This window comes from Taudactylus pleione, unplaced genomic scaffold (assembly GCF_031769625.1).
Source record: "Taudactylus pleione unplaced genomic scaffold, aTauple2 ptg000515l, whole genome shotgun sequence".
In the NCBI taxonomy this organism is placed as follows: Eukaryota; Metazoa; Chordata; class Amphibia; order Anura; family Myobatrachidae; genus Taudactylus; species Taudactylus pleione.
Genome location: NW_028284917.1, coordinates 1,190,351 through 1,217,513, shown reverse-complemented (window position 1 = coordinate 1,217,513; position 27,163 = coordinate 1,190,351). Strand labels below are relative to the sequence as shown.

General features: G+C 46.0%; 1 protein-coding gene across 1 annotated transcript in view; it reads right to left on the bottom strand.

Annotated features, from left to right (window-relative positions):
* The window catches only part of PDE3B (phosphodiesterase 3B), a 186,123-nt gene extending 160,268 nt beyond the window's left edge, over nt 1-25,855 (bottom strand). The window contains exon 1 of the mRNA XM_088450314.1: nt 24,750-25,855. Within this exon, the coding sequence (XP_088306440.1) occupies nt 24,750-25,517 (768 nt within the window). The 5' untranslated portion in view covers nt 25,518-25,855. The remainder of the gene's footprint in view (nt 1-24,749) is intronic.
* Nucleotides 25,856-27,163: the final 1,308 nt, after the last annotated feature.

Here is a 27,163-nt window from a genome sequence, read left to right as displayed (position 1 = left end):
GGAATATAAAACACATTCAGGGGGATCGCGCTGTCGATGCTTCGGATTCAAATTCCTCTCAGTCCCAATCTGATTATGTGATAAAAGCGTTCGTGGAAGGCAGGTGGCGGGATGAACAGATAAAACTATACAGGAAATCAGTCCCCGCTACAAAGTCCAAGTCAAAATGAAAATGGCTTAACTTAGAGACTAATGAAATGTCACTAGGGACTGCAAGGAGGACGCAAGCAAGATATTCATGTAAATGACATTTATTCATTCTGTAATGCAGATGCCAATGTTGAGGGTTATTTATTTTTGTTATTTATTGATACAAAGTCTGTCTAGATCCTGCACAATGAGTTTGGAAGAAACACTTTACAACAGCTTTCACTATTAAATGTTTATAGGTCTATTGATCACTAAAACTGCGGTTGTTAATAACTTATGGCCATCAAAAGGGGATGTAGTCATAATGGCCACCGGCGTCCACTTTTCCCTAAGCAGCCGCCCACTTATAATACAAGTGGGCAGTCTGGGGGAGACGATGACGCCTTATTGCGCTGAAACAAGTCATCGTCTGCCCGCCCTATGCTGCACAATGAAGGTAATTTTGGCATTTTCTAGCGGTGGCGGGGCCGCGATGACTCCTGCTCCACTCTCAAACATGCGTCACTTTCCTCGCTCTGCCGACCTGGCTGCCTCCTCCCGGACAAGGCGGCCAGATTGTCTGCAATTACAGGGAAGGGTTAGGGAAGCTTACTGCTAGAAGCGCCGCAGGATCCGCTGGAAGCCATCATGATGTCACCCTTGGACCTGGAAAACACAGCTAGAGCCAGCAAACCAACGACTCACCGCTAGACCACCAGAGATGTTTTGACAACATACTAATCAAGTCGACACTTCATCAGGGATGACATGATGAATTTCGGCATGCCAAGCATGTCGACATCACGACATGTGAAATGCCAATATTCCGCAGGCACCGGAGGGTTAATATTAGGCTGTGGCAAATGAGGGTTAGGCTGCGGAGGGGAAGAGGTAGGGTTAGGCTGTGGAGGGTTAGGCTACGGGGAATCGGTATGATTTACCGCCGGAGGCATGCCACCAACACCAGCATTCCGGCAGCAGTGGAAATGCCGATCGTCCTCAGGTAAGTATTAGCTAACCTAATTCTACCCCCTAACCCTCCCTTAGGGGTGCCTAACCCTAACCTCCCCCCCAGTACCTAATCCTAATCCCCCCCTCTAAGTGCCTAAACCCCCTTCCCCGCTGCCTAAACCTAAGTCCCCCGTGGGAGTGCCTAACCCTAATCTCCCCCCAGGGGTGCCTAACCCTAATCCCCCCTTCCCCTAGCCTAAACCTAACCTCCCGGGGGGGTGCCTAACCCTAAATCCCCCCTGGGAATCCTAAACCTAACCCTCCCCCCACGCGCTCAGCGTCCCTTTCGATCGGGATGCCTGGCATCGGGCTCCCAGCGTATGTCTAATGACAGGCGTCGGCATATCGACGCCTGTCTTTAGACCCTTGCCGGGATATGAGAGTCGGGAAGCCGGCTGTCGAGATTAGGTCCGCCGGCTTCCCAACTGCATACCGGCTACGGGAGGGGAGGGTTAGGCTACGGGAGGGGAAGTGTTAGTTATACTTATCGCCGAAAGTGCCCCAGGATTGGTCAGAAGTCATCATGATGTTACCCATGGACCTGGAAAACACCGCTTTGTCAGCATTCTAGTCATGTCGACACTTCATGTGTTGACATGATGAATGTCGACAAAATATACCACACCCATCCAGATCATTTTATATGCAGGCATTAAAAAGCTTATTAAAAAAAAAAAAAGAAAGAAAACGTAAATATTCATATATGCAAGAAAGCTAAAAACACTGGCTTCCCACGGAAACTTTCTTACAAAGTGTGATGAATTATTTCCTACCATCACAAACAGCATAGAATATATCCTACAGTTTTGGCGTCAATATGGTCAAAAAGTTGAAATGGCAAAGCAGGGCATGTCATTTATGCTGAGGCATGGATGGTATATAAAAACAGTGAGCATTTCGGTTATCTAAGAAACTCCAAACGAGTCTGTAAAACTCTGGTTTCTGCACTGCTACAAAGCGAGACAAGACACAGGCTGATAAAGAGTTTGGTTTGTCATACACGCAGCAAAAGAATACAAAGAAAAAGTTTAGTTATGTAGAACTTTCTTTATAATCACTTTCAAGTACATGTGAAGGTGTTTTCAGATCATACCAACGGTGTATCCAATGCGACACCTACGTTGTAATAAAAGTCCATTTGGCGGTTCGTTAGCCTAGTACGGTCTTGTCTGCTGACGGCAGAGAGCTGGAGCAAACAGACAGGGTGGTAGAGCTGGATGAAGAACTCATACAGACCTGCACATTCTCCTGGGCTTGTGGAATTCCTGCAGGAGAAAGCAGCTCTTCTCTTTCAGATTAAGGGGCTCATTTTGAATCGACGCAATTAGGACAGCAGACGGATAAACGCAAATTTCGGCACAAAGTGCATGCACGAAAGGGATCATCGACCACCCATGCGCCGGATCAGACTTACACTAACTGACGGAGTTCAATCCTGCAGATGGAGCGCAGTTTCCGGGAAAGGAGCGTTTTTGACCGGTACCTGGCTGGCGACCATACGACCGCAAGGAACAGTCTCATTTTGTAGGAGTGTAGTGGGCAGGGAAATCCAAGTTCCGATGCGTGACCGTGGCTTTCAGACGGGAGATTGGATGTCTGTTTCTGACGGATCATTTGCACCTGGCATGGGGCCGCTGCGAGTACGGATGCTCGCGATGACGGCTGCGCCTGCAGATGGCATCTCAGTGTCTCTGCACACTTTGGCGGATTCCCGCATTACCATTTGAAATCAGTAGAATGTTGTGCACATACGGAAAAAAAGCGTTCCCGCATGCGAACAGATATTTGATAGAGCGTTTTTCTTCAGCAGTCTCCAGATTCAGGGGGAAAAAAAAATCCATTCCCCACATTTTACGATGTGATTACAAATATAGAAAGATACATAGGTAGACGCCAACACAGTTTATTTACTAAGCGGCAGTATACAAAATGTAAAAGGCCAGTGCTGTTTTTTTTATTAAAAGCAAAATATCCTGTTTTGCTATGAAAAGCACGGCCCCTTTTAAAATTTCGGACTTAAAATACTCTGGGAAGCGGAGGCGTGCTCAGGTAATAAACTCCCCTTTGTTGTCTGAAATTTGTTTCATTCATTCATAAACTGGAGATGGGGGGAGAGTAAGGAAACAAACAACGAAAACATTAACGCCCAAGCGGAACAATTTTCATGAAAAACGACAGGAAATTATTTGAGGCCTGTTGGAAATAGCAGCTTTTAAGAAGAGGGTGCACCAATGTTTTTTCTCTCTAAAACAACATTCAAGGCTCCACCAAACAGATCAGTCTTCACAAACTGGACACATCCGACCTGAAAATATTTACCTTAAATCTACAAACCAACGTACAACGGTCTCTAACGGTGCATACACACGGTCAGATGTGTCAGATGCGTCAAATGAACGATTGAACGATTTGACCAATTTGAACTACGAACGATTTTTGACTGCATTAAATGAATGGAATCGTCCAAATCTGACTGCAAACACATCAGATGTCAGATATCGTTATCTGACCATCGGGAACGCGCATCGTTCATCCATGTCAGATTTTCCTTCAGATATCAATGATTTTTTAAATGGTTATCGTTCAGATCTGAAGAAAAATCTGACCCTGTGTAGGCACCATAAGGCTACCGCAGTATAAACAGAGGGCACGAGGAGAAATACTTTTATCTTCTAAACAACGCATTGTCCGCCGGGCATAAGCATCTCTGGCTCGCATGTTATTATTACATCTATTATAATTACACAATGGCAAGCTTAATTAAAAAGGTTACTTAATAGTACAATAAAATAACAGCCCTACCGAACTTTTTTTTTTTTTTTTTTTTAAATCGCTGGTAGTTTTTGGGAACACCCAGAAGGGAACAATGGAAAATTATCACAACACACACTTTATTTGGTTTGGCCATGGTGTGCTGGCACAGTCTGACAATATACCCTACCACTCTGCGGAAAAGGAGGCAATTTTGTTTTGACTAAAAATATATATTTTTTATTTTATTTTTTTAACCGATGGAAGGAATATAAAATAAATACATATAAAATAAATACATATATATATTTCCGTCCTCAAAAATACAGAGATGCTAATTGACGGTAATATTACCGTCAATTAAGAATTATCATATTCTTAAATCAAAGAGAAAATTATCAAACCCAAAGCAGATCATCATTACACCCCAATGAGGGAAAAGACAAGTTATGGAGAAGTTCCACAGACACCCGAGAAAAGACCCTCAGTGACGCAGAAATTAGAAATCCCATTAGATTATATTATGTTAGCGTAAACAATCGTATCAATACAATTTAAAATAATTTACATCCCCTCTGCTGCAACAATTTCTTTATAGAAAGCGCCATCCGCTCTCTCACAATGTGATACAAGTTTTACAGCACTTTCCCTAAGCAGCTGCTCTAATCTGTATGGGGTCTTCAGGGTACCTAATAGTGTCTTCAATTAATGACGCAACTTCTCGAATACTCTGCACCGATTGGCTAAATAGTGAGTAAGAGGACGGAACAGAGGCGGCAGTCTATGGAGATTCTGCCATGTTATCTTAGGATACGGTCAGAGGTCAAAAGATAAATTTACTCATCTACATCTGACCGTGGCTCAGCTTCTCGTATTCTGCCCAGACTCTTTATACTGTAGATGGTTTACTGCCGAAAGCATTGGATCACCCAATTCCCCCTTTGTATTTGCATTTTTCTACCTAGATCCTAACAGCCAACATTATCCTACAGAAGCAGAAGAGGCGGCTTTAATCCTCTCCTTAGGAGATGTGGCTAGATGTAAGAAAAGTTATACTCGTTCACAGACCTGACCTTGCAGACTGAGGCATTGTGTTAAAAGCGTTATCGCCTGGTAGAGTAGCGGAGACATGATACGCCCAACTCACAGACATTTCCATCTTATTAGACCTTTTCAGTGGAAAATATGGACCATTGACTTCCAAGGAAAAAGCACTTGACAAGTCTATTAGGAATATGTGCTGATGAAACAGCCAACAGGGCCCCTACTGTTGATGTAAGAGGCTCCTTACGCAGCTGTTCAGGCCTCCTCAGGTTCTGTGGGTTACAGTTATCAGCATGTGAACGACCGCTGTTACAGGAAGGCCCGTACTGCTGTGTTTATAGTAGCCGAGTCCTTATCAACCCAATGTGCAATAACTCTAATGGGCGTTCTGCAACGTCGCCCAATGGCAGTCACAGCCACGGTGGAAACATCGGGCACTGATTTCATCATTCGGTGGTAGATTATTAAAAATCAGGACAAGTATGGGGGTAATCACAGTTTAATGTCGAACTTTCCTGCTGCTTTACACGTCCTACAGAAAAGGCGGTTTTTGTACTCATTTCTTGAAGCCTATTAAACACGGCAAATTGGAATTCACACTGTGGGCTCTATTTACTACAATCCGCATTGGTAATGCAGATTGTAGTGTGATATTACCGAGTGAATTCGCATTGCGAATTCAGGCAATATCACAAGGATTTACTACAAATCACTTGCAGGTACAGAGCTTGCGAGAAAGCTCTGTCTCTGCGAATCTTCTCCGCACTCTAGTCACGGTATTTTCACAAAAAAAATACCGTGACAAGTGCCCCACGCATGCGCCAACCGGCCACCGCTGCTACCCCCCCCTTCCCCCGGCGCTAAGCCTCGCCCCCGTCAACAAGCCCCGCACGATCGCGGACCCCACCCCCCCTTCCTTTAATTACACTTACCTGCATGATCTGAGCTCCGGGGATGTTCTCCGGTCAGCTGACATCCCATACTGCACTGCGGCACGGTCACCTGATGACCGGGCCACAGTGCAGGATGGGAGACCAGCTGACCGGAGGGAGGACATCACCGGAGCCCTGAACTCCATTTTTTTTTTTTTTTTACAGTGAATCAGCATGTGGTCTGTTTAGATCACAGCTGATCACCGTCAGAGTGAAGCAGGAGTCCGGTAACCGGGGGAGACCCTGGATAACAACACCTCCAGGTGGCGTTACTATCACAGGGCTTCCCCTGGTATTTTTTCACAATTTATTTTTAGTAACTTTGGCCAGATCACATTTCCTATTACAATTATGGGAAATGCGATCTGATTACTAAAAATAAGTGATAATTAGGGCTTGGAGTAGAATTTTACGAATTCTACTCCAATTGCCCTTTAGTAACTGTAGGTGATACTAAAATAATGTGAAAAGGGTGTGAAAACACCCTTTTTTACTTTATTTTAGTAAAAATAATGTTAATAAATAGGGCCCACAAAGCGCTCACTTTGGGGCAGATTTACTAAAGCTTCTAAAAAATGAAAAGTGGTGGCGTTACCCACAGCAAGCAAGCAGATTCTAGCTGTCATTTCTCTATTGCCTTCTAGAACTTTGATAGACAAAATCTGCTTCCTCCGCCCTTTGTGATGAGGTCAGTGTTGTCTGCAGCGTTTGGAAGAATGAATGCTCTGCAACATATCAAGTCCTATGGGTGCTCTTATTGAATGGGCCCGGGAGTGCAGGGGGCAAGTAACCAAACCCCCTCCCCCCTTTCCCCCTCCTTGATACTGTGACCACCACCCGGGTGCGTACTGACCTGATCCGGAGATGGACGCTATTGCACAGGTGGTCTCGGCAGGGCCTGTTTCATAGTTGTGCCAATGTTTACGCAGTTGAGCAATCAGTAAACCGCGCATGCGTCCAAGTAGCACAGCGCCTGCGTCTAGGCACAGTACCGTAGTTGCTCGCAGTGTGAGTGACAGTCAGAAAGCGTTTGGGGGGAGGTAACGGGGAGCGACAGCAAAGAATGTAGGCATGTTGCGACCATTTCAGGGGCACGTCATAGCCGGTGACCCCCAATGCAAAACAAAAAACCCACGGCTCCGGTGTCTCAATTCCCGCGCCCATTCTGCGGGATCATAGGCTTGCTCAGGGCCGCGACAATCTAATGATCTGAAACAATTTACACAGATGCTGGGATTGGCGTCTCTGTACGTCTCCCGGCAGCTGCGAAATTTGCAAAGGCGGGCTCAGCGTACAACTCTAAATCCGGCCCTAGGTATAGAACACGCTCCGCTGCAGGGGGGCTTCAGGAACGCACTTCCCACGCTCACTAAGGACAAAGTGCAGTTTTTGTCTGCACTCATAACAAGCGTTTGTATAAATGCCCATTTTATGAGACCTTTACATTAGAAAACCATCAGCTGCTTTGCACACAGAAGCAATAAAGTAGAAAAGCTAAACAGTAGTTATACTATCGTCTGCTCCAGACGATACAGCTAAACAGAAACATCACCTGCTCACATATGTATAGGTCAGATACAACCGTAAAAAGGGTTGTTTCATTTTGTACAAACACTCCTCATTACCCACCTGCCATATCCAGCTGCCGGCACAGTACAGCACCAGGTCTGAGAGCGTGTAAGGCCTGATCTAATCAGCGGTCAGTAGTCGCATTGCCGCAGCAAAGTAACTAAGGTGACGAGCCAACCTGGCCCGGTCACCAGGTGGGATCCCCTATTCCAGACACTGGGGATAAGGGTAACGTGATTTTACATGTTTATTTTTCAACCTGAAAGCAACCAAGACGCTAAAGGCATTCATTTGCAAATCTTATGCCCTAATGGAGGATCTTATTTATTTTGAACTTGTCACATCACAATGGGCCTGATCCATTGCGATCGCTATGCCTTCGCAGCACAACATAAGGACGCCCACCTTACCTTACACACATCCGTAATGTTTAGCAAGACTGCAAAATCATCGGTAACATGGAGTACCAACGCAGCCTCACGCACACTTGCACAAGCCCTGGCCTTACTCGGAAATTGCTAACCTCATCGCGCGCTGTGAGTACTCAAGCGCGTATGGCATCGCAGAGGATAATTTATGCACGCCCATGAAAACGACGTTCAAAACGCACTGGCACGCCTGTGTTTCGACGACCACCCTGTCACCTCCCACAAACGGCACTTCCTGTCAATCGTTCTGCGATGGGTCTGCACAGTCACTGCGATCGCAGTCCCGGTCACAGTGGTTGGTTCGCGCGCACTGCGATGCATACGTATGCACGGAACGCAACGATCGGCCGATTGCGTGCGTAATCGCGCTTGCCATCCTTGCTGGATCAGGCCCAATGTCACACAAGGTTGGCATACGATTCCCAAAACCAGCAGTATCCTCATAAAACACTGTGAAATGTGATCTATATTGGGCTGAGCTCAACGGGTTAATATTTCCGCCCTGTGCTCCGTTTAGTACTAACAAATGATATCCCAACAGATTACTATGGGCTTAGATAAACGTAATTCTCTTAACAGGAGCAGGATTATTCGCCGGATAACAGCTCTACTAAAAAAAACAGAAAACAAATTAGAAATAAATACTCTGAGAATTTGGGAGTCTGAAAGCAGCTGGTGAATCACAGGGACCCTACGGATCCCTACTGGAAATAGAGAAAGTAGCTGAAAGACTTAAAAACATTTCTAGGTATGAACACATGTGGGTGCAGACAGCAGAGTTCTGTCCTCTCAGACTAACGGCAAAGTAAATCTTTTTGGTACAGAAATCACATCGTTCGACCCAAAGAGGTGCTATCGTTATAATCGTTCACTGCTCCATAAGTGGTTATATTTATTTATCATCAGTTATTTACATATTACGCAGCACGTTACAGAGAATATTTGGCCATTCACATCAGTCCCTGCCCCAGTGGAGCTTACAATCTATATTCCCTATCACATGCTCACATAGACACTAGGGTAAATTTTGTTTTGTAGCCAATTAACCTACCAGTATATTTTTGGGAGTGTGGGAGAAAACCGGAGCACCCGGAGGAAACCCACGCAAGCACAGGGAGAATATACAAACTCCAAACAGTTAGGGCCACGGTGGGAATTGAACCTAACGACCTCAGTGCTGTCAGGCAGTAATGCTAACCACTACACCGTCTGTGCTGCCCCACACAAAAACTATACAATTATGATCTCAGCGTAATCGCTTTGTCTGGAAGAGGAAATCAGGAAGACAAGACCTGGGGGGGTGTTTGTAATAGGTGCAGATGTGACGGAACCACCTGGGGTTTTTTTTCTGCGAGATTGCAGCTAAATCTAAAAAAAAAGCAATCAGTTATAAGGCTGGTTCAAACGGCACCTATTACATAACCCCCCTGCTGGTCATTTAAACATAAGTGTTGCTACAAGAAAAAAAAAAGTTTGCAGCTGGGTAGTGACATATGTCCGTCTGTTATGCTTTACACAGATAGATTCAATTGTCACACTTGCATTGTCCTGGTTTGCAGCAGCTGGAAGCAGCAGTTACACCACATTCAGTATGTGTGTAGGGGCCTTATTCAGAGGCGGCCGTACGGTCTACGACCGCCTCGATGTTTGGCCAGTGCGCATGCGCACGAGGGAGCCTGCTCCTTCGTGCGCATGCGTGAGACCCGCTACGACCGACAGCGCTGGTCGTAGCGGGTCTCTTTCCAAAGGGGGCGAGCTGTCGATGTTGATTGACAGCTCGCCTCGTTTGGAAGGCGGGCCGGGGGGGGGGTGGCAGCCCAAACGGAGGCGTTCCCATGGGAACGCCTGCCGTTTGGGGGAGGCCCCACTGACATCACTAGTGATGTCAGTGGAGAGCTTCCGGCTCTGACAGAGCAAGAAGCTCTCCGGGGTTTACGACAAGTGAGACCCTACCCTAGGGTCTCGTTGTAAGCCCCGATGGTCTCTGACCATCGCGACCATCACCCGAGTGGTCGTTAAACCCACAGCCTAACGACCGAAACAGAGGCGGGCGGTCAGGATGCAAGCGGCCGCCCAGTTTCTGAGCGACCGCTTGCATCCTCCGACCGCCTCTGAATGAGGTCCTATATGCCTAGGCCAGGGCTTGACAAATTTTTCTAAAATCTAGGAGCCAGGATGATTTTGTAGGAGCCAGACCACCACCCCCGCAAAAAGATTACAGGAGTGAGTAAGGAGCACAGCTCTGTGTGTTATACACACTATACTAGTCCACTAAATGGTCACGGTTGAATGGATACAGTAAAATGGAGGCCCCCTCACTGCTCTGCACAGCTCCCCTGCTTCACCCTCCAGTAGTAACGGACCACATTTCACATACAATAATGGTGCCAGAAAGTACAACAAAACCCCCCTCCCCTCGTGGTCACACCACTATCCCTCTGAAGCCGCTCCGCAATCCCTAGCCATGCATAGACCCTACTACCGGAGAGCTCTATGCAGCCAGAGATAGGAGTCAGTAGACAGCCGGGACGTACAGGAGGATCAGCTTAGACTGGGACAGACAGCAGGGGTCAGAGCAGGCCAGGAAGGAGAGGAGTCGTCAGCGCAGGCCGGGACGGACACAGGCACAGCAGTCACCGCAGGCGACACTCAGCACATGCACTCCTGTGCATGATATGAACACCGCAATACTATAGGCACGAATCTCCGCCGGAGCTGAGGAGGATCGGCTTCCTCCCTCACTGCAAAATCTGGTAGCCAGGCAGCAAAATCTGGTAGCCATGGCGACCTGGCCCCTGGGATTTGTCAAGCCCTGGCCTAGGCCACACAGTAATGGCATTATTGCTGTACTGTTCTCACACTTTTTACCACCGTACTGTCGTGATACCATATGATACCCACAATGACCTAGGCCACTATATACTGCTTTGTGATACAGGAAAGTGGCTTGTTTGAGTGTCCCACAGCAGTCTTTACACTGGGACACAAACAAAAAGTCCTCTTTCTTTAGATACAACTCCTGGGTTTCACCTAGTGTTATCTGCACTGTTCGAATGCAGAGTGTATGGACGAAAATTGTCAATTCTGCGGGCGGGCGGGCGGCTCAAACGTCCCTAACATTAAAGGGAGGTTGATGCAATTCTTACAAGGGAATTTATTCAAATCAGTTTCCGCTACTAGCCCCAAGGATACACTTATTGCGGATTTACTCCTGAGGTGCGAGCAGAAATGTGCGTTAAGTAGGGTTTCGGGGCTAGTCGCTACCTGACAGCTGCATCGCGCCAGCCACTAAAGCTGGGTACACACTGGAGCGATGTTGTGCCGATTTGGCCAAACTGCAATGACAAATCGCACATATCGGGCAGTGTGTTGGACGTGCTGCCCATCAAACCTGGCGATAAAGCGTGCGGCGCCATGCATGTTAGTGAAGGACAGAACAAGTGAGATTGTTATGTGCTTCATTAATCGCTGCAGTGTGTAGCGGCCACCGTGCCATGGCCAGGGTGTCCAAGGCCGGGGAGCTGCAGCTGAACGCGGCTAACCTTGGGCATTATTGCAGGAAGTAGTGACCGCTGTGGGATGGAATTGAATAGCTCCCAGGCTAAGTGCTATATTCTCACGTAAAAAGTGCATAAAGAGGCACCCAGAGGTGTGTACCAGGCACCTTGCACATACAGATGTAAAGTGTTCACTCTAGCTCCGGCGGCAGGCAGGGCGACAGAGCTAGAGAGGGCAACCTTGTGCGCGTGCCCGAAAAGGGGGCGTGGTCATGAAAAGGGGGCGTGTCTATAAGACGTGTCCCCTTTTCGTCACACTTGGGGGCGTGCCCGGTGCTTACGGACATGCCGGGCAGCCCCCAAGCGCTGCAGAAAGGGAGAATAGATGCCGGCGGTGACCGGGTGACCGCATGTTTGTCCACCCGCGGGACACTGCGTCCCGCGGGTGAGGACGGCACCCGCAGGCTGTGAGGACAGGGCGCTTTTTGCCCTCCTCCTGGAGGGCAGGGTGCTTTTTGCCCTCCAGAAGGAGGGCAGGGCGCCGCGCCCCACTAAAACAGCCTAACGGGAACGCTAGATTTGTTCTCAAACACCCTATCCTCTTTGCTCCATAAGGCGCGATTCCCGTGCGGTGCAATTTTTCCTCAATTTTGCATCTTAGTTGACCTATAGGGGTATATTTCTGAAAAGTCAGTCGATTTTGATCGCTTTAAAGTCGATGAAAATTGATCAAGATCGATGATGTGTTTCTGGGGCTTAAATCACACATTTACTAATACTTTAAAAACTAATACTTAAAAAAAATAAAAAATTTGTCTGTTAGTAAATGTGTGAATTTAGCTACAGAAACACAATATCAATATTGATCAATTGTGGTTGATCAAAATTGACCTTTAGTGAATATATCCCGTAGTGTACTAGGTAATTAGGATTCGTTTTATTGCAAAGGAATTAATATAAAGTCACTCATGTCGAACCTGTCTTTTTAAATTTTTACAAGGCTGCGCACTTTTTCCTTAGTTTTGCATCTTACTTTGTTAATACAGTATTAGATACTTAGGATTAGTATTTTTTATCAAAGGAATTAGTATCAGATAAGACATAATGCACGCCACAGGTCACTCAGATCGGACATGGTTTTACCCTAGATTGTGCACCTTCTCAGCACGGACGGCAAGTCTGCAATCGCGCGCACCCGCTCGCTGCGAAATTATGCAAATGAATGCAATCGCAGCACTCTACCAAGACGCCCGCCACAAACTAAAGCCGCCCACTTCCCGTTACATACACCCGCAAGTGAGCGAAAACATCGCTAACATCACACCCATGCGCACAGTTGAGGTTGAGCTGACCCTGAGTCGCAAACTGTGAAACTTCCTGTCGCCATCTAGACCTCCGGCTGCGTATGCAATCGCAGGGGCTTAATTATGTCAATCAGGCAGAGGAATTAAAGGAGCTGCGTGTCATTACGGGAACCTGCGTTCAGCATTGCACTTGCGTGCACTGCTGAAACAGCCTCTACGTACCCAGGATCAGTGATTTGGCGCAGCTAAGTTGCTAAGTCTATGGAGCACAACTCGTGGCTATTTGGCACAATTTGAGGATAGGTTTATGTGGACACATTTCTACCACGTCCTGTATGAATGGATAAAACGGTAATAATCTACCAGTGCAGACAACTCATCTGAACTGTGTGACGAATGGTTCGATGGTTAATGGACGGTCACCCCAAAGGGCGACATGTGGACAGAAGTATCATCCAAAAGTAGACAGAATGTGTTTAAAGCACTACTATGTTTTACCTGCTAGAACCCACATGCCGTAAACAGTTTCAGTTGGTTTAATGGGAAACGAAGTATAACAAACTAACCAAAGTATGTCCAACTCAGTGATGTGTCGTCATTTTTTATTTAGTTACATAACCCAGCAGTTTGCAGAGAACAGTCGGTCACATCAATCTTTGCTCCATAAAGTTTACAATCTATGGCCCTGATTCAGAGCCACTCGCTAGCGGCAGTACGCTCGTTCCGAGCGATGTTCGCACATCTGCGCATGCGTACGGTTTTAGTACGCATGCGCGAACCAGTCAGTGCGGCCGAAAATCGTTTGTACGCAATATAGCGAGTGCCTGCTATTTTGAGTGACAGGAGGAGGCGTATGTGGGTGGTAACAGGGGAAGGTGCTTGAAAACGGGGAGTGGAGATCAGAACGCAGGCGTGCTTAAAGGTCAAAACGGGCGTTTTATGGGTGTGCATAATTAATATAGCAGCGTCAATGACCACGTCATTTGTTTTTTTTTAACTCAGAACTGCTCGCAAAATAGCGGTTGAAAAAACCAACCACAAGAATAGCGAGCAGTTCATACGCTGTACGATGTACTCGATTAATCTAATAAATAGCGGACATGACGTAGGATGCGAGCGGCCAGAGGGCGTATTTTTCCAAAAAACGAACGCAAGTTTTGTTCGCTTGTTCAGACATAGAGGCGTGAACAGACCGCAAACAGCGAACGGTTCATTTGAATAGCCACCCCTTGTTTTAGAACGAATGACCGCAAATAGCGAGTGGCTCTGAATGAGGCCCTATATTCCCTACCACAGACACACATACACACTAGGGTAAATTTGTGTACAGAAGCCAATTATCTTACGAGTATGTTTTTGGAGTATGGGAGAAAACCGCCGCACCTGGAGAAAATACAAACAAACTTGGGGAGAACATGCAAACTTCACACAGATAGGACCTCTATCGGGAATTGAATTCATGACCTAAGTGCTACGAGGCAGTAATGCTAACCACTACACCACAATGCTGCCCATTTTCCAAAAAGACACAGTAAATATTTGCAAAATAGCCCCAAGAAGGTTCCTGATTTGGTAGAACAGGTAATCACGTGATATGCAACTAACTTATAACGGGTCTCCCGCAATTGGGACTAGTATTATGATCCCATCGATGTTCAATATATGTTGGCACTTTATCATTCATAATACTCATTAATGGTAATAATACCTCACGCTACCCAAGCGTCCAAATATTCAAGGCTTGTGGCGCATCCAGAACCAGACAGACCGTGCATAAAATTAATGCTGGAGACGTAAATCCACAAACATGTTCCCTTCAATTATTGTTTTACATTTTTGAGGAGGGAGGGAACACAGATCGCCAGAGGCCATTCGAAAAAAGGAACCAAGCTTAACCCCTTACCACCCAGGTGGGCCTAGAGCTGCCACCCGAAGCCTGCAGTGCAGGATTTCGCCTCAGGACAGGGTTACCGGGCAGCGAAACAAGCTTGTTGTTTCGTGTGCGACAAAAGTAAACACGGAACACCGCTCCTTGCCAATCTCGTTTTACCAGACACTTCACCACAAGTACTGAAGAATTTCCACACGGTCTCATGACTGAAAACACAGCGCACATCTGCAAAGGTTTCCATGGACAAAAACAAAACAAGCCAGAGGGACACAATATCAATATAATCTCTGTCAGGACAGAAATTTACCTTCATTCGTATGGACGGGAGAGAACGTTGATAGGCTCCTCAAAACAAAAAGTGCAACCAAAAAAATACTGTCAGGCTAGTGATAAATCAAAACCCCAAATGGCTTCTCATATGGCGAGATTACAAAGAAGCCCCTCCATACATATAAGGTTATTTTCTGACGGGTTCCCAGGTCTACATACAACGAGAAGCGAATGACCTATTTCTGCAAACTCTGTCTACAAAGAGCAATATACCAAAGGTACAATTAACATGGCTGCTGTCACCCTGCTAATCCACCTTATTTACTGATTACACACCACAATGGGAGTGTGGCAATATATACACAGGTAACAGGACCTAACAATCAGCTCCTGAGTCCACGCAAGCAATAGGAATGAGCATCTCAAGCTCCATGTACAACCCTCAGTGCCTATAAAGAACCAAAGGCAAACCACAAACTGTTCAAAGCTGTCTGCACACAGGAGGCAGCCATTTTGTAGGTGGGTTCAACTTTTTTAGCCCATCAAGACCCCGGTGATATAACTGGTTCCTCATGCATGGTCAAGGTGCATTTGATCAGTATCGGAGCGGTCCCCCCAAAATATGACGGCTTCCACTGTAATCAAGTGAAAGGCACAGCAGAATTGTAAAAGCAATTAGAGACCAGTTCCATGGATATTTGACGCTCACAGACTTATTATTGTACATGGGACGGATCACCAATTCTAAATTCTAATTCAATAGATAATAACTGATGAATTTGTGACGCGTTTCTAAAGTCACGTATGTTATTTCACGTGAGCAAATGTATTATTCATTGGAAAATTACTTCTGGTTTTAACATAATGACTGAACAGATTTGCTGGATATCCACACAGGAAACTCGGACGCGTGATTAAAACGTTAATGAACTTAAATGATCAGTTCTGTATCAGCCGGCAATAAAAGTCTGTCTGTTCGTTATTAACTCGTGAAGGCGACATGAAGACAAAGAGGACAGCCGTAACCCTCAAACTACCGACACGGCGAATTAGCAGAATTATATCATAAAAATGTGAATAAGTGGGATCGAGAAGGAACAACCCCAATAAATCCATATAACAAAGGTCACACAATGATTCTGCTCACACCGAAACAGAATAAAGACACTTTTTACTAAACAAATGTATAAATGGTAAAGAACAGCAAACATAACAGTAATAGAGAAGTAGTCAAACCTAAAACGTTTTACGGTCATCTCGCTCTGATCACAGTTTATCCAAGAGAGAAACATGAGGGCCCCTGAAAATCACCCTGCACATGCATTTATTGAGATCATTAATATAATTATTACTGGGTGGGGGAGGGGGTGTGGATGTGGTAAGTAGATGGACACAATCGGCATGTGTGTGCCGCCATCTTCCCATCGAGGGGAAGAAACTACAAATAAAACCGTTGGTAAACTTGTCATGACTGGCACATGAGTGGTCACTTCACAGTAGGTATGAAAAGGTGGCAGATATAGCAGGAACATGGAATATTAGTAAATATAAGACAAATGCATTAATGGAGGTCTACATTTACACTGGCTCGTAATAAATTCCTTCCCAAATTTAATCCAGTTTTGCACCCTCTCAGGTCATATTACTTACTGAGGAGACTAAGAAACACCCTGATGGTCCCCCAGCTTCACACAGTTATGTATGTGGAAGAGGTTTGTAATTCCGTTCTGCTGTGAAGGGATGAGGACACCACTCGGAGATTTGCCCTGGTTGAGCGTTACGGTGCACGTGTTGGGTCTATCCATTGGGTATAAACAGAGTAGTAAGATTCGGACACGCTGATGGACACGGTTGTTCAGGGCGAAACAACTGTTCATAATGGCGCCTCTAGGGTAAAACATTAACCCTTTATATGCAGGCACGGGGACAGAATTATTCAGCAAATTATTTCCAAGTTTCCTGATCTGAGGTGACCCGGTGACTATAGCTACTGATCGTGTAGGACAAGGAATATCGCACAGGGTCGGATGATTGAATAGTTTAGCAAAATTTACTAACAATGACAAAAAAAAAAAAAAATATTTTATTTCTTTTTTTAATAAAAATCTTTCATAAAAAAAAAAAATCTAAAATTAATAGTCAAAATCAGGCATGTTGGTTCCCTGGGTCCTGAGAGAACAGAAAAAAAAAATCACAAAATATCTCTATATTTGACAGCTTAACTGTTAATTGTTGCTCAATGGTATTATCTTTTAGAATGTCCCGACTTACTATGACACCACTGAACTGCCGTATGTACGAGAGCTACCACCATCTCTCAAGAACATATATGTAAATAATTCTGAAGTTTATTAGAATTGAAGGTATTGGAGTCAAAATGTGTGACCGCGGGGGAAGCAATTTAACAATGAACAGCAGACTTCCTTTCAGCGAGTCGTCCAAAAAGGAAGCTGTAGGCAATATTTTTAAACACAAAAGACCAGTAAGAGAAAAGCTAAAAATTTAAACAAAAGCTATTAAAAATAATTTTAAAAAAAGCAAAACCAAAAAAACAAACATTCATGTGTCCAGGCCGGTAGACAGAAAAATGGGTAACACAGAGGACAATAGCTTGCGCGAGATAAATAACAAGGTTATATGCCCTAATACAAAAAATTACCTACATTCACATTTTGTGAGCTGAACCTCATCCTATTAATTTGGTAGGAACTAGTCACCTCACTGAGGAGTGCCTCATGCCCCAGTGAGCTCACTGCTTCCTAGTGAATTCACAATCATCATTAATGAGGATGCAGTCCAAGTCCACAGCCTGGCAGCTCCCACTATACGTAGGTGATAAACTCCTGACACTGGAGGGAAACTTTTAAACAGAAATATTTTTAGATGCTACAAAACACCCTTTTTTATATCAGACCAGCATCTTTTGGGTTTAGTGGCCAAATAAATCTCTTAAATGAAGTGAAAAGATCTGACCTAAACATCAGGACCTATCTTTAATAACTTAGATTGAGCTTCTCTCTACATTGCTGGTCCTGTTCCAAAACTATTTTAACAAATCAGATGCTGCAGTATTTAACCCAAGTGCATCAACGGAATAAATTATTCATGCACACAACAGACTAAAGACGTATTTCCCTTCCCTGTGGGACTATAAGCATAGTGCAGGAAATACACTGTATGGCATCTACAGGACAAGACATTGCACCGAAAACTCTGTTTGAACTCTCTACCTGCAATAGCTTGGAGGCTTGGAGCAAGTTAACCTCTAATAATTTTGCAAATGACATGTCTGTGACCGTAGATTTCAATTTAGAGCTATTCTGCGGAGTTCCAGCACTGCGATTCTCCACGTGTGATATTAAGGACAAGGGAAACAGCTGTGAGAAAACCTCAATTAGTAACACTTCGGAAAACGCGCCCTGCTTCCTCCCCGTTCTCCAGACATCTGCTAAGCTTTAATACGTTCGCACCAGGCTGTGCCTAAGATTTTGCGCTGTGCCTTTGCGGTACAAGGGAAGACCCCTCTTTGTTCTAATATTCACATCGTTTATACGCCACGCGGTTATCTCTCCTGCCTTGTGGCTGAAATCCAGCACTTCATGTATTAGCTTATCTTCAGTGGTAAGGGTTAATAAACTAAAGGAATAGTAGGAAGCTGGAACCCTGGCTGTCAAGAGTATACTGTCATAAAGCAATACATTGTAATGCTGTAATAAAGTAGTATGGGATGGGGAGAGCCTGTCAATTCCTGACTTTATTGGTGAATGTCTTCATTAACGCTTTGCCCTCCTGACTCAAAAGGTTTTGGAAACAGCATTATTAAATGATTTATTTCCTCCAGACGGCAATTGTATTGTAACATCTTAAGAGGAGATATGATAGAAGCTTTTGAACACATTAAGGACTTCAACGATGTGGCAGGTGGAAATCTGAGGACGAATTAATACATTTAAATTGTAGTAGGTGCTATGGGTGGAATAGGCTCCCGACAGACTCATACATTTTTATTTTTTTCAAAGGTATAAAATGGTGTCAGATTATTAGGAATAAATATGGGTGACATATGTACCGTAGATAGGCTGGGCTGCTCTAATCTGCTAGCAAACTGGTTTCTATCAACCTTAAAGCATACAATGGGCCCAACTGATGTGCGTCCAGAAATGGAATTAAAAAGTTACACTTTTTGGTTACACCAGTGATTTTCAACCTTTTCAAATCGAGGCACACTACACAAGATTTTAAAATTACCAAGGCACTCTATCCGGCTATGCGGTGTGCGGAACCAATGAAAAAACAAACATTGGCTCCCACATAAAAATATACACACTACACTGGCCTCCACAGGAATAAAACACACACACACACACACACTACACTGGCCTCCACAGGAATAAAACACACACACACACACACACTCTACACTGGCCTCCACAGGAATAAAACACACACACAATACACTGGCCTCCACAGGAATAAAACACACACACAATACACTGGCCTCCACAGGAATAAAACACACACACAATACACTGGCCTCCACAGGAATAAAACACACACACAATACACTGGCCTCCACAGGAATAAAACACACACACACACACTACACTGGCCTCCACAGGAATAAAACACACACACACACACACACACACTACACTGGCCTCCACAGGAATAAAACACACACACACACACACTACACTGGCCTCCACAGGAATAAAACACACACACACACACACTACATTGGCCTCCACAGGAATAAAACACACACACACACACACTACATTGGCCTCCACAGGAATAAAACACACACACACACACACTACACTGGCCTCCACAGGAATAAAACACACACACACACTACACTGGCCTCCACAGGAATAAAACACACACACACACACACACTACACTGGCCTCCACAGGAATAAAACACACACACAATACACTGGCCTCCACAGGAATAAAACACACACACAGACACTACACTGGCCTCCACAGGAATAAAACACACACACACTACACTGGCCTCCACAGGAATAAAACACACACACACACACACTACACTGGCCTCCACAGGAATAAAACACACACACACTACACTGGCCTCCACAGGAATAAAACACACACACAATACACTGGCCTCCACAGGAATAAAACACACACACAATACACTGGCCTCCACAGGAATAAAACACACACACAATACACTGGCCTCCACAGGAATAAAACACACACACAATACACTGGCCTCCACAGGAATAAAACACACACACAATACACTGGCCTCCACAGGAATAAAACACACACACAATACACTGGCCTCCACAGGAATAAAACACACACACAATACACTGGCCTCCACAGGAATAAAACACACACACAATACACTGGCCTCCACAGGAATAAAACACACACACTACACTGGCCTCCACAGGAATAAAACACACACTACATTGGCCTCCACAGGAATAAAACACACACACTACACTGGCCTCCACAGGAATAAAACACACACACACTACATTGGCCTCCACAGGAATAAAACACACACACTACATTGGCCTCCACAGGAATAAAACACACATACATTGGCCTCCACAGGAATAAAACACACTACAGTACAAGTGCGCTGAGCTGACCACCGCGGCACACTTGACAATAGCTCGGGGCACACTAGTGTGCCACGGCACAGTGGTTGAAAAATGCTAGGTAATACAGTATAAGTAGATCTTACTTGCAAGTCTGGAGATTATCTAGGTCTCTTTTGGTAGAGGAGATACACTTTGCTTCCAGAGACACATGAAATAGACCTGTGCTAGATTTATAGACCAACAAAGTAGTTACACTGTAAGAATATTCAGACAATAATGAAGAAAACACCCCTAATATATTCTGCTGCCAGACACTGCGATATTCTGCAATGCTGGGGTTAAAGGCGCGCAGTCTACACCTATGTGCGTTATTGCATGGAGCTACACAGAGAGGCAGCGTCCTAACCACAATGTAGCCTGCTGGCAATAGACAGGTTAAACGGGGAGGAGCCACTGACACAAACCAGAAATGTGGGCTACCAAAGTGCGTCACGCCAACAAAACATTAACCCAACACTGCCAGGGTGTGACCTCCTGACCCGGTATTTAGCAGGTGATGTAAGATGGCTTTCGTGGCACCCTGCCAGGGCCCTGGAAACCTGCGGGCATTATATAAGCTTACTTCCAAGCCTGTTCTTTGTGGACAATGGGTGCATTTCAGAATAATTTCTATTTACAATGAACAAATAGGAGAGAAACTCCGGCACTGGTTCTATCCTTACAATCGCTTGGGATAAGGATTTGACAAAACAACGGCGGCACCAACTCAACCTTCTGGCAAGTTCTAAAATGTTTCAGGGTCCCTGAAGAAAATTATTTCATTATATATAAATATTTATTTTTTTTACTATCTGTTACTTACATAGTGCCAGTATATTTCATTGAGGTTTACAATTGGGTACAAACAGTGTAATAGATAGAACAAGACTGTAAGACAAGACATAGAGGGAAGAGGGCTCTGCTCGCAAGCTAACATGTATGTAAAAAAAGGCACTCGCCCAATTTAAGAAAATAAAAAAAAAAAAAACAATAAAGGTTCTGGTGCCAAGTCCAAATCAGCACAATAGATACACCTTGTTTAGTGCAACTGTTCCAGAGTGCAGGCTATTTTTATATATTATTATTTATTACCAGTTATTTATATAGCGCACACATATTCCGCAGCGCTTTACAGAGAATATTTGGCATTCACATCAGTCCCTGCCCCAGTGGAGCTTACACTCTATATTCCCTATCATATGTGCACACACACTTGGGTTAATTTGTGTTGGGAGCCAATTAACCTAGCAGTATATTTTTGGAGTGTGGGAGGAAACCGGAGTACCCGGAGAAAACCCACGCAAGCACAGGGAGAATATACAAACTCCACACAGGTGGGAATTGAACCCATGACCTCAGTGCTGTGAGGCAGTGACACTAACCATTACGCCATCTGTGATTTTATATAATATATATATATATATATATATATATATATATATATATATATATATATATATACACACACACACACACACACATACATACGATGTATATATCAAAAAAATATATCATAAAATATATATATATATATATATATAATCACAAATACCTATACATATATATTTATATGGATAGATTGCTTTCGCTCTCTCTATATATTTATATATCTATGGATATGATGGATAGTTTATGGTGCTGACCCTTTTACTTACACTTGGATATGTGTTGCAGACAAATCAAAAAGCAACAACTACACTTATACACAGACGTGCAAACCTTCATCCTGAGTTTTAGCTATGTGTGAATGCAAACAACCCAGGACAAAGTCCCGGGTAAACGACCTTGCTCTTTACCAGGGTCGGGCTGAGACCCGAGATTTTGCCGGGTTGATAGACCCGGCAATTTTCCCGGATCTAAAGTCTGAAGGGAGCATTACTATAAAGCAAAAGTCCTTGTAGAGTCAGGGCCGTAACTGGGGTAGTGAGACCTGTGCCATGGCACAGGGCACAGCAGGACAGGGGGCACTGTTCGGGCCTTTCAATTTTCCTGATTCTCACTTCTAGCCTCTTCTTTTTTTATCCCCAGCATCTCCTGGCCTCCCCTATCTCTTCCTCCCTAGCCCTACCCCATGAAGCCATGGTCCTTTTTCAGGTGCACTCTCTTAGGTCCCTATTTAAAAAATGGTGGGGCGCAATGCTCTCTCTGGCACAGGGCACCAAAAAGTCTAGTTACGGCTCTCTGTAGAGTAGACTGTAAACTGGCAAGCAGGGCCCTCTTACCTCTTGGCCTCTCACTTATTACAGTTCTGTACCCAATTGTAAAGCGCAATGGCAAATGCTGGCGCTCTATAAGGAACTGTTAATAAATGAGTGTCCCTGTCTGTTTCCCACTGTAATAGGCGTCACATTAATTGTGTGACCTTTGGCGTAATCTGTCCTGAAGAGATCCATCTTACACAGTGTACAGCCAGGCCTGGGCATAGGCACTTATAAATATTTCAGACTTGTAAAGGCATTCAGGGAAAAGTTTAATCCTGCAGATTCCATTAACCACAACAAATGGAGAGAAGCTTGGAAGTGATTTAGGAGGGGAGGTACAATTAGACAGAACACAGGAACACTCTATAGGGCATGCTTAGTGTATTGTACACTGGGCTTATCAGCGCACACTGGTTAAATATTGATCAGGAGCTCTGCACTTAAGTATTCATTTTCTCTGTGCAACTCATGGCGAAGACCTGGTTGCTTATAAATGCTTGCAGATTTATGCAGTGATCCAAGGAGAATGGAACGGAGGGATGTCCTGAAAGGAATTATTTGCTGGAACAGAGTTCCATTAAGAACGGCAAATATTAATGAAGTGAGGGGTTGGAGTAATTCAGGATTAGTCTCGTTGTGAAATTACTTAACTTCGCCTATATGTACTTGTCAGTAAGGGGTTGCTAGTTCAGAGCAATCTGCATTGGCTGCTGTTAGAAAATAATTAATATTCAGATATGTACAGAGAGGAAAGGGGGTGCAGTGTAAAAGAGGAACTTTGAGGTTCTGGATGGCAAAGGTCATTGTAACTCCTTGTTCCCCGTGGGTTTGGTGGGAGTATACAGATATCACCAGTCCTAAAGAAATTCACAAAACATATTTTTGGGAAACTGACATTCACCACAGAGCAGTGTATCCTGTAGGAGCAAATAACCCAGTTATTACTGTCCAAACAGCCAAAATCTGCAGAAAGCCAATAAAATTGCAGGGGCTGGGGAGGGAGGGGACAGGGTGACAGCAGAGAGGTAAACAAGTGTCCCCTCCACAAATTCCCAGTACCCTTCCCATCACACAACAGTCTCTTATCTGACATTCCTTCTTTCCACCAAGCTGGAACGTTCTCCACAGATTGTTTGCAATAAAAACAACAAGTTAAGACTTTGATGTGTATGTGCCAGGTGTTGAAACAGATAAAAAAAAATTTTTTTAAAAGTGTCAGCTCCTAAGACCACAAACACAGTTAAACTGTGTATGCGCCAGGTGCTGAGCCACAGAGAAAGAAGTGTCAGCTCCTTGGCCCACAAACACAGTTGAGCTTTTCAGTATGTACCAGGTGCAAAGCTATACAGAAAGGAGTGTCAGCTCCTGGCCCACAGACACAATGAAACTTGTTAAAGTGTCACCTATTGGGCCCACAGACACACTAACTGTGCGTGCATGTGCCAGGTGCTCATCCACAAAGACAGAAGTGTTAGCTCCTGGGCCTACAGACTCAGGAAAGGTGTAAACATGTATATGTGCCAGGTGCTTAGCCATACAGAGAAAAGTGTCAGCTCCTGGGCCCACAGACTCAGCAAAGGTGTATATGTGCCAGGTGCTTAGCCATACAGAGAAAAGTGTCAGCTCCTGGGCCCACAGACTCAGCAAAGGTGTATATGTGCTAGGTGCTTAGCCATACAGAGAAAAGTGTCAGCTCCTGGGCCCACAGACTCAGCAAAGGTGTATATGTACCAGGTGCTTAGCCATACAGAGAAAAGTGTCAGCTCCTGGGCCCACAGACTCAGGAAAGGTGTATATATGCCAGGTGCTGAGCCATACAGAGAAAAGTGTCAGCTCCTGGGCCCACAGACTCAGGAAAGGTGTATATGTACCAGGTGCTGAGCCATACAGAGAAAAGTGTCAGCTCCTGGGCCCACAGACTCAGGAAAGGTGTATATGTACCAGGTGCTTAGCCATACAGAGAAAAGTGTCAGCTCCTGGGTTCACAGACACAGGGAAAGTGTATAGGCGCATATGTGCCAGGTGCTGAGCCATACAGAGAAGTGTCAGCTCCTGGGCCCACAGACTGAGAGAAAAGTAGAGTAAAGTTGCTCCTTACCTGCTCCCTGGAGATACAAGGCAGCGAGGGTCTCCTGGACATCTTGCCACTGGCATAGTAGCTGGAGGAAGTCTCTCCCAGGGACACACAGCTGGACCTCCTGCGGGGTCTGATCACAGGCACCTTCTCCTCCACCGGGGCCGCCCTGGGGTGAGCCTCCCGGATGTGGAAGCAGTGGCAGAAGCCCAGGGCCAGCAAGGAGCCGGCCAGCCCGACCAGGCAGCCCCCCAGGGCTCTGAGGGCCGGCGACAGGGAGCCGAGGCTAGTCCGGGAGATGAGCCAGACCAGGCTGGAGAAGAGCAGCACCAGGACGCTGTGCTTCAGCCTCAGCCCCTGCCACAGGCTCAGCAGCCCCACGCACAGCAGTACGGCCAGCAGCCCGGCCAGCTCCCCCGCCGGCAGCAGCGCGTCCCCGCAGCAGCAGCAGGCGGGCAGGGCCAGCAGCCACAGCGCCCCGCTCCCCCGCTGGGACCGGGCCAGGTAACAGGTCAGGAAGAAGAAGGCGCAGGCCAGGCTGAAGAGGGGGCTCAGAGCGGGCAGGAGGCACCGCGCCCAGCCCCCCGCCGCCCCGCTCCCCAGCACGGACCAGGCGGCCGCCGCCACGGCCGCCCCGCCGCACAGCACGGAGGAGGAGGAGGAGGGCGCCCGGCTGAGGCGGCCCAGGACGGGGCGCTGGGGGTCCGGAGGGAGCGGGGTGACGCAGCCCCTCACATAGCCGTTCCTCAGGCCGTCCGGCTGCTTCATGCTCTGCTCTTCCCCTGGAGCCATCGCCAGCTGCGGCCCCGGCCGGGCAGCCTCATGTCCCGCAGCCCATCCTGCAGCCCGCCCGGCTCCGTCTCTCTCACTCTCCGGCGGCGGAGGCGGCTACTTACTACAGTACTAGTACTAGTGGCAGAAGTCCCTGCTGGTGCTGCCGCCGCCGCCTCCCTGCTCCCTCCCGGCCGCCGCTGCTGCTGCTGTAATAGGTCCCTTCCCTCCCCTCCTGTCACACACACTACTCTGCTCTGCTGCCCGACTTCCTACAGCGCTCTGCGCTGCTGCTGCTGTGTGTCCTGCTGCCCCGACCGACTGCACTGCTCTGCCATATACTGTCCCGACTACTGTGCTGCCATACACTGAGCCAACTAACTTCTGTACTGCTATATACTGCCCCAACTTACTACTCTGCTGCTATATACAGCCCCAACTAACTTCTGTACTGCTGTATACTGTCCCAGCCAACACCTGGCTGTCATATACTGCCCCAACTTACTACTCTGCTGCTATATACAGCCCCAAATAACTTCTGTACTGCTGTATACTGCCCCAACTTACTACTCTGCTGCTATATACAGCCCCAACTAACTTCTGTACTGCTGTATACTGTCCCAGCCAACACCTGGCTGCCATATACTGCCCCAACTTACTACTCTGCTGCTATATACTGCCCCAAATAACTTCTGTACTGCTGTATACTGCCCCAGCCAACTACTCTGCTGCCATATACTGCCCCAGCCAACTACTCTGCTGCCATATACTGCCCCAGCCAACTACTCTGCTGCCATATACTGCCCCAACTTCTGTATTGCTGTATACTGCCCCAACTTACTACTCTGCTGCCATATACTGCCCCAACTTCTGTACTGCTGTATACTGCCCCAGCCAACACCTGGCTGAAATATACTGCCCCAACTTACTACTCTGCTGCCATACACTGCCCCAACTAACTTCTGTACTGCTGTATACACTGCCCCAACTTACTACTCTGCTGCCAAATACTGCCCCAACTTCTGTACTGCTGTATACTGCCCCAGCCAACACCTGGCTGCCATATACTGCCCCAACTTACTACTCTGCTGCTATATACTGTCCCAACTAACTTCTGTACTGCTATATACTGCCCCAACTTACTACTCTGCTGCTATATACTGCCCCAACTAACTTCTGTACTGCTATATACTGCCCCAACTTACTACTCTGCTGCCATATACTGCCCCAACTAACCTCTGTAATGCTATATACTGCCCCAACTTACTACTCTGCTGCCATATACTGCCCCAACTAACTTCTGTAATGCTATATACTGCCCCAACTTACTACTCTGCTGCCATATACTGCCCCAACTAACTTCTGTACTGCTATATACTGCCCCAACTAACTTCTGTAATGCTATATACTGCCCCAACTTACTACTCTGCTGCCATATACTGCCCCAACTAACTTCTGTAATGCTATATACTGAACCAACTTACTACTCTGCTGCCATATACTATCCCAACTAACTTCTGTACTGCTATATACTGTCCCAACTAACTTCTGTACTGCTGTATACTGCCCCAGCCAACACCTGTCTGCCATATACTGCCCCAACTAACTTCTGTAATGCTATATACTGTCCCAACTAACTTCTGTACTGCTGTATACTGCCCCAGCCA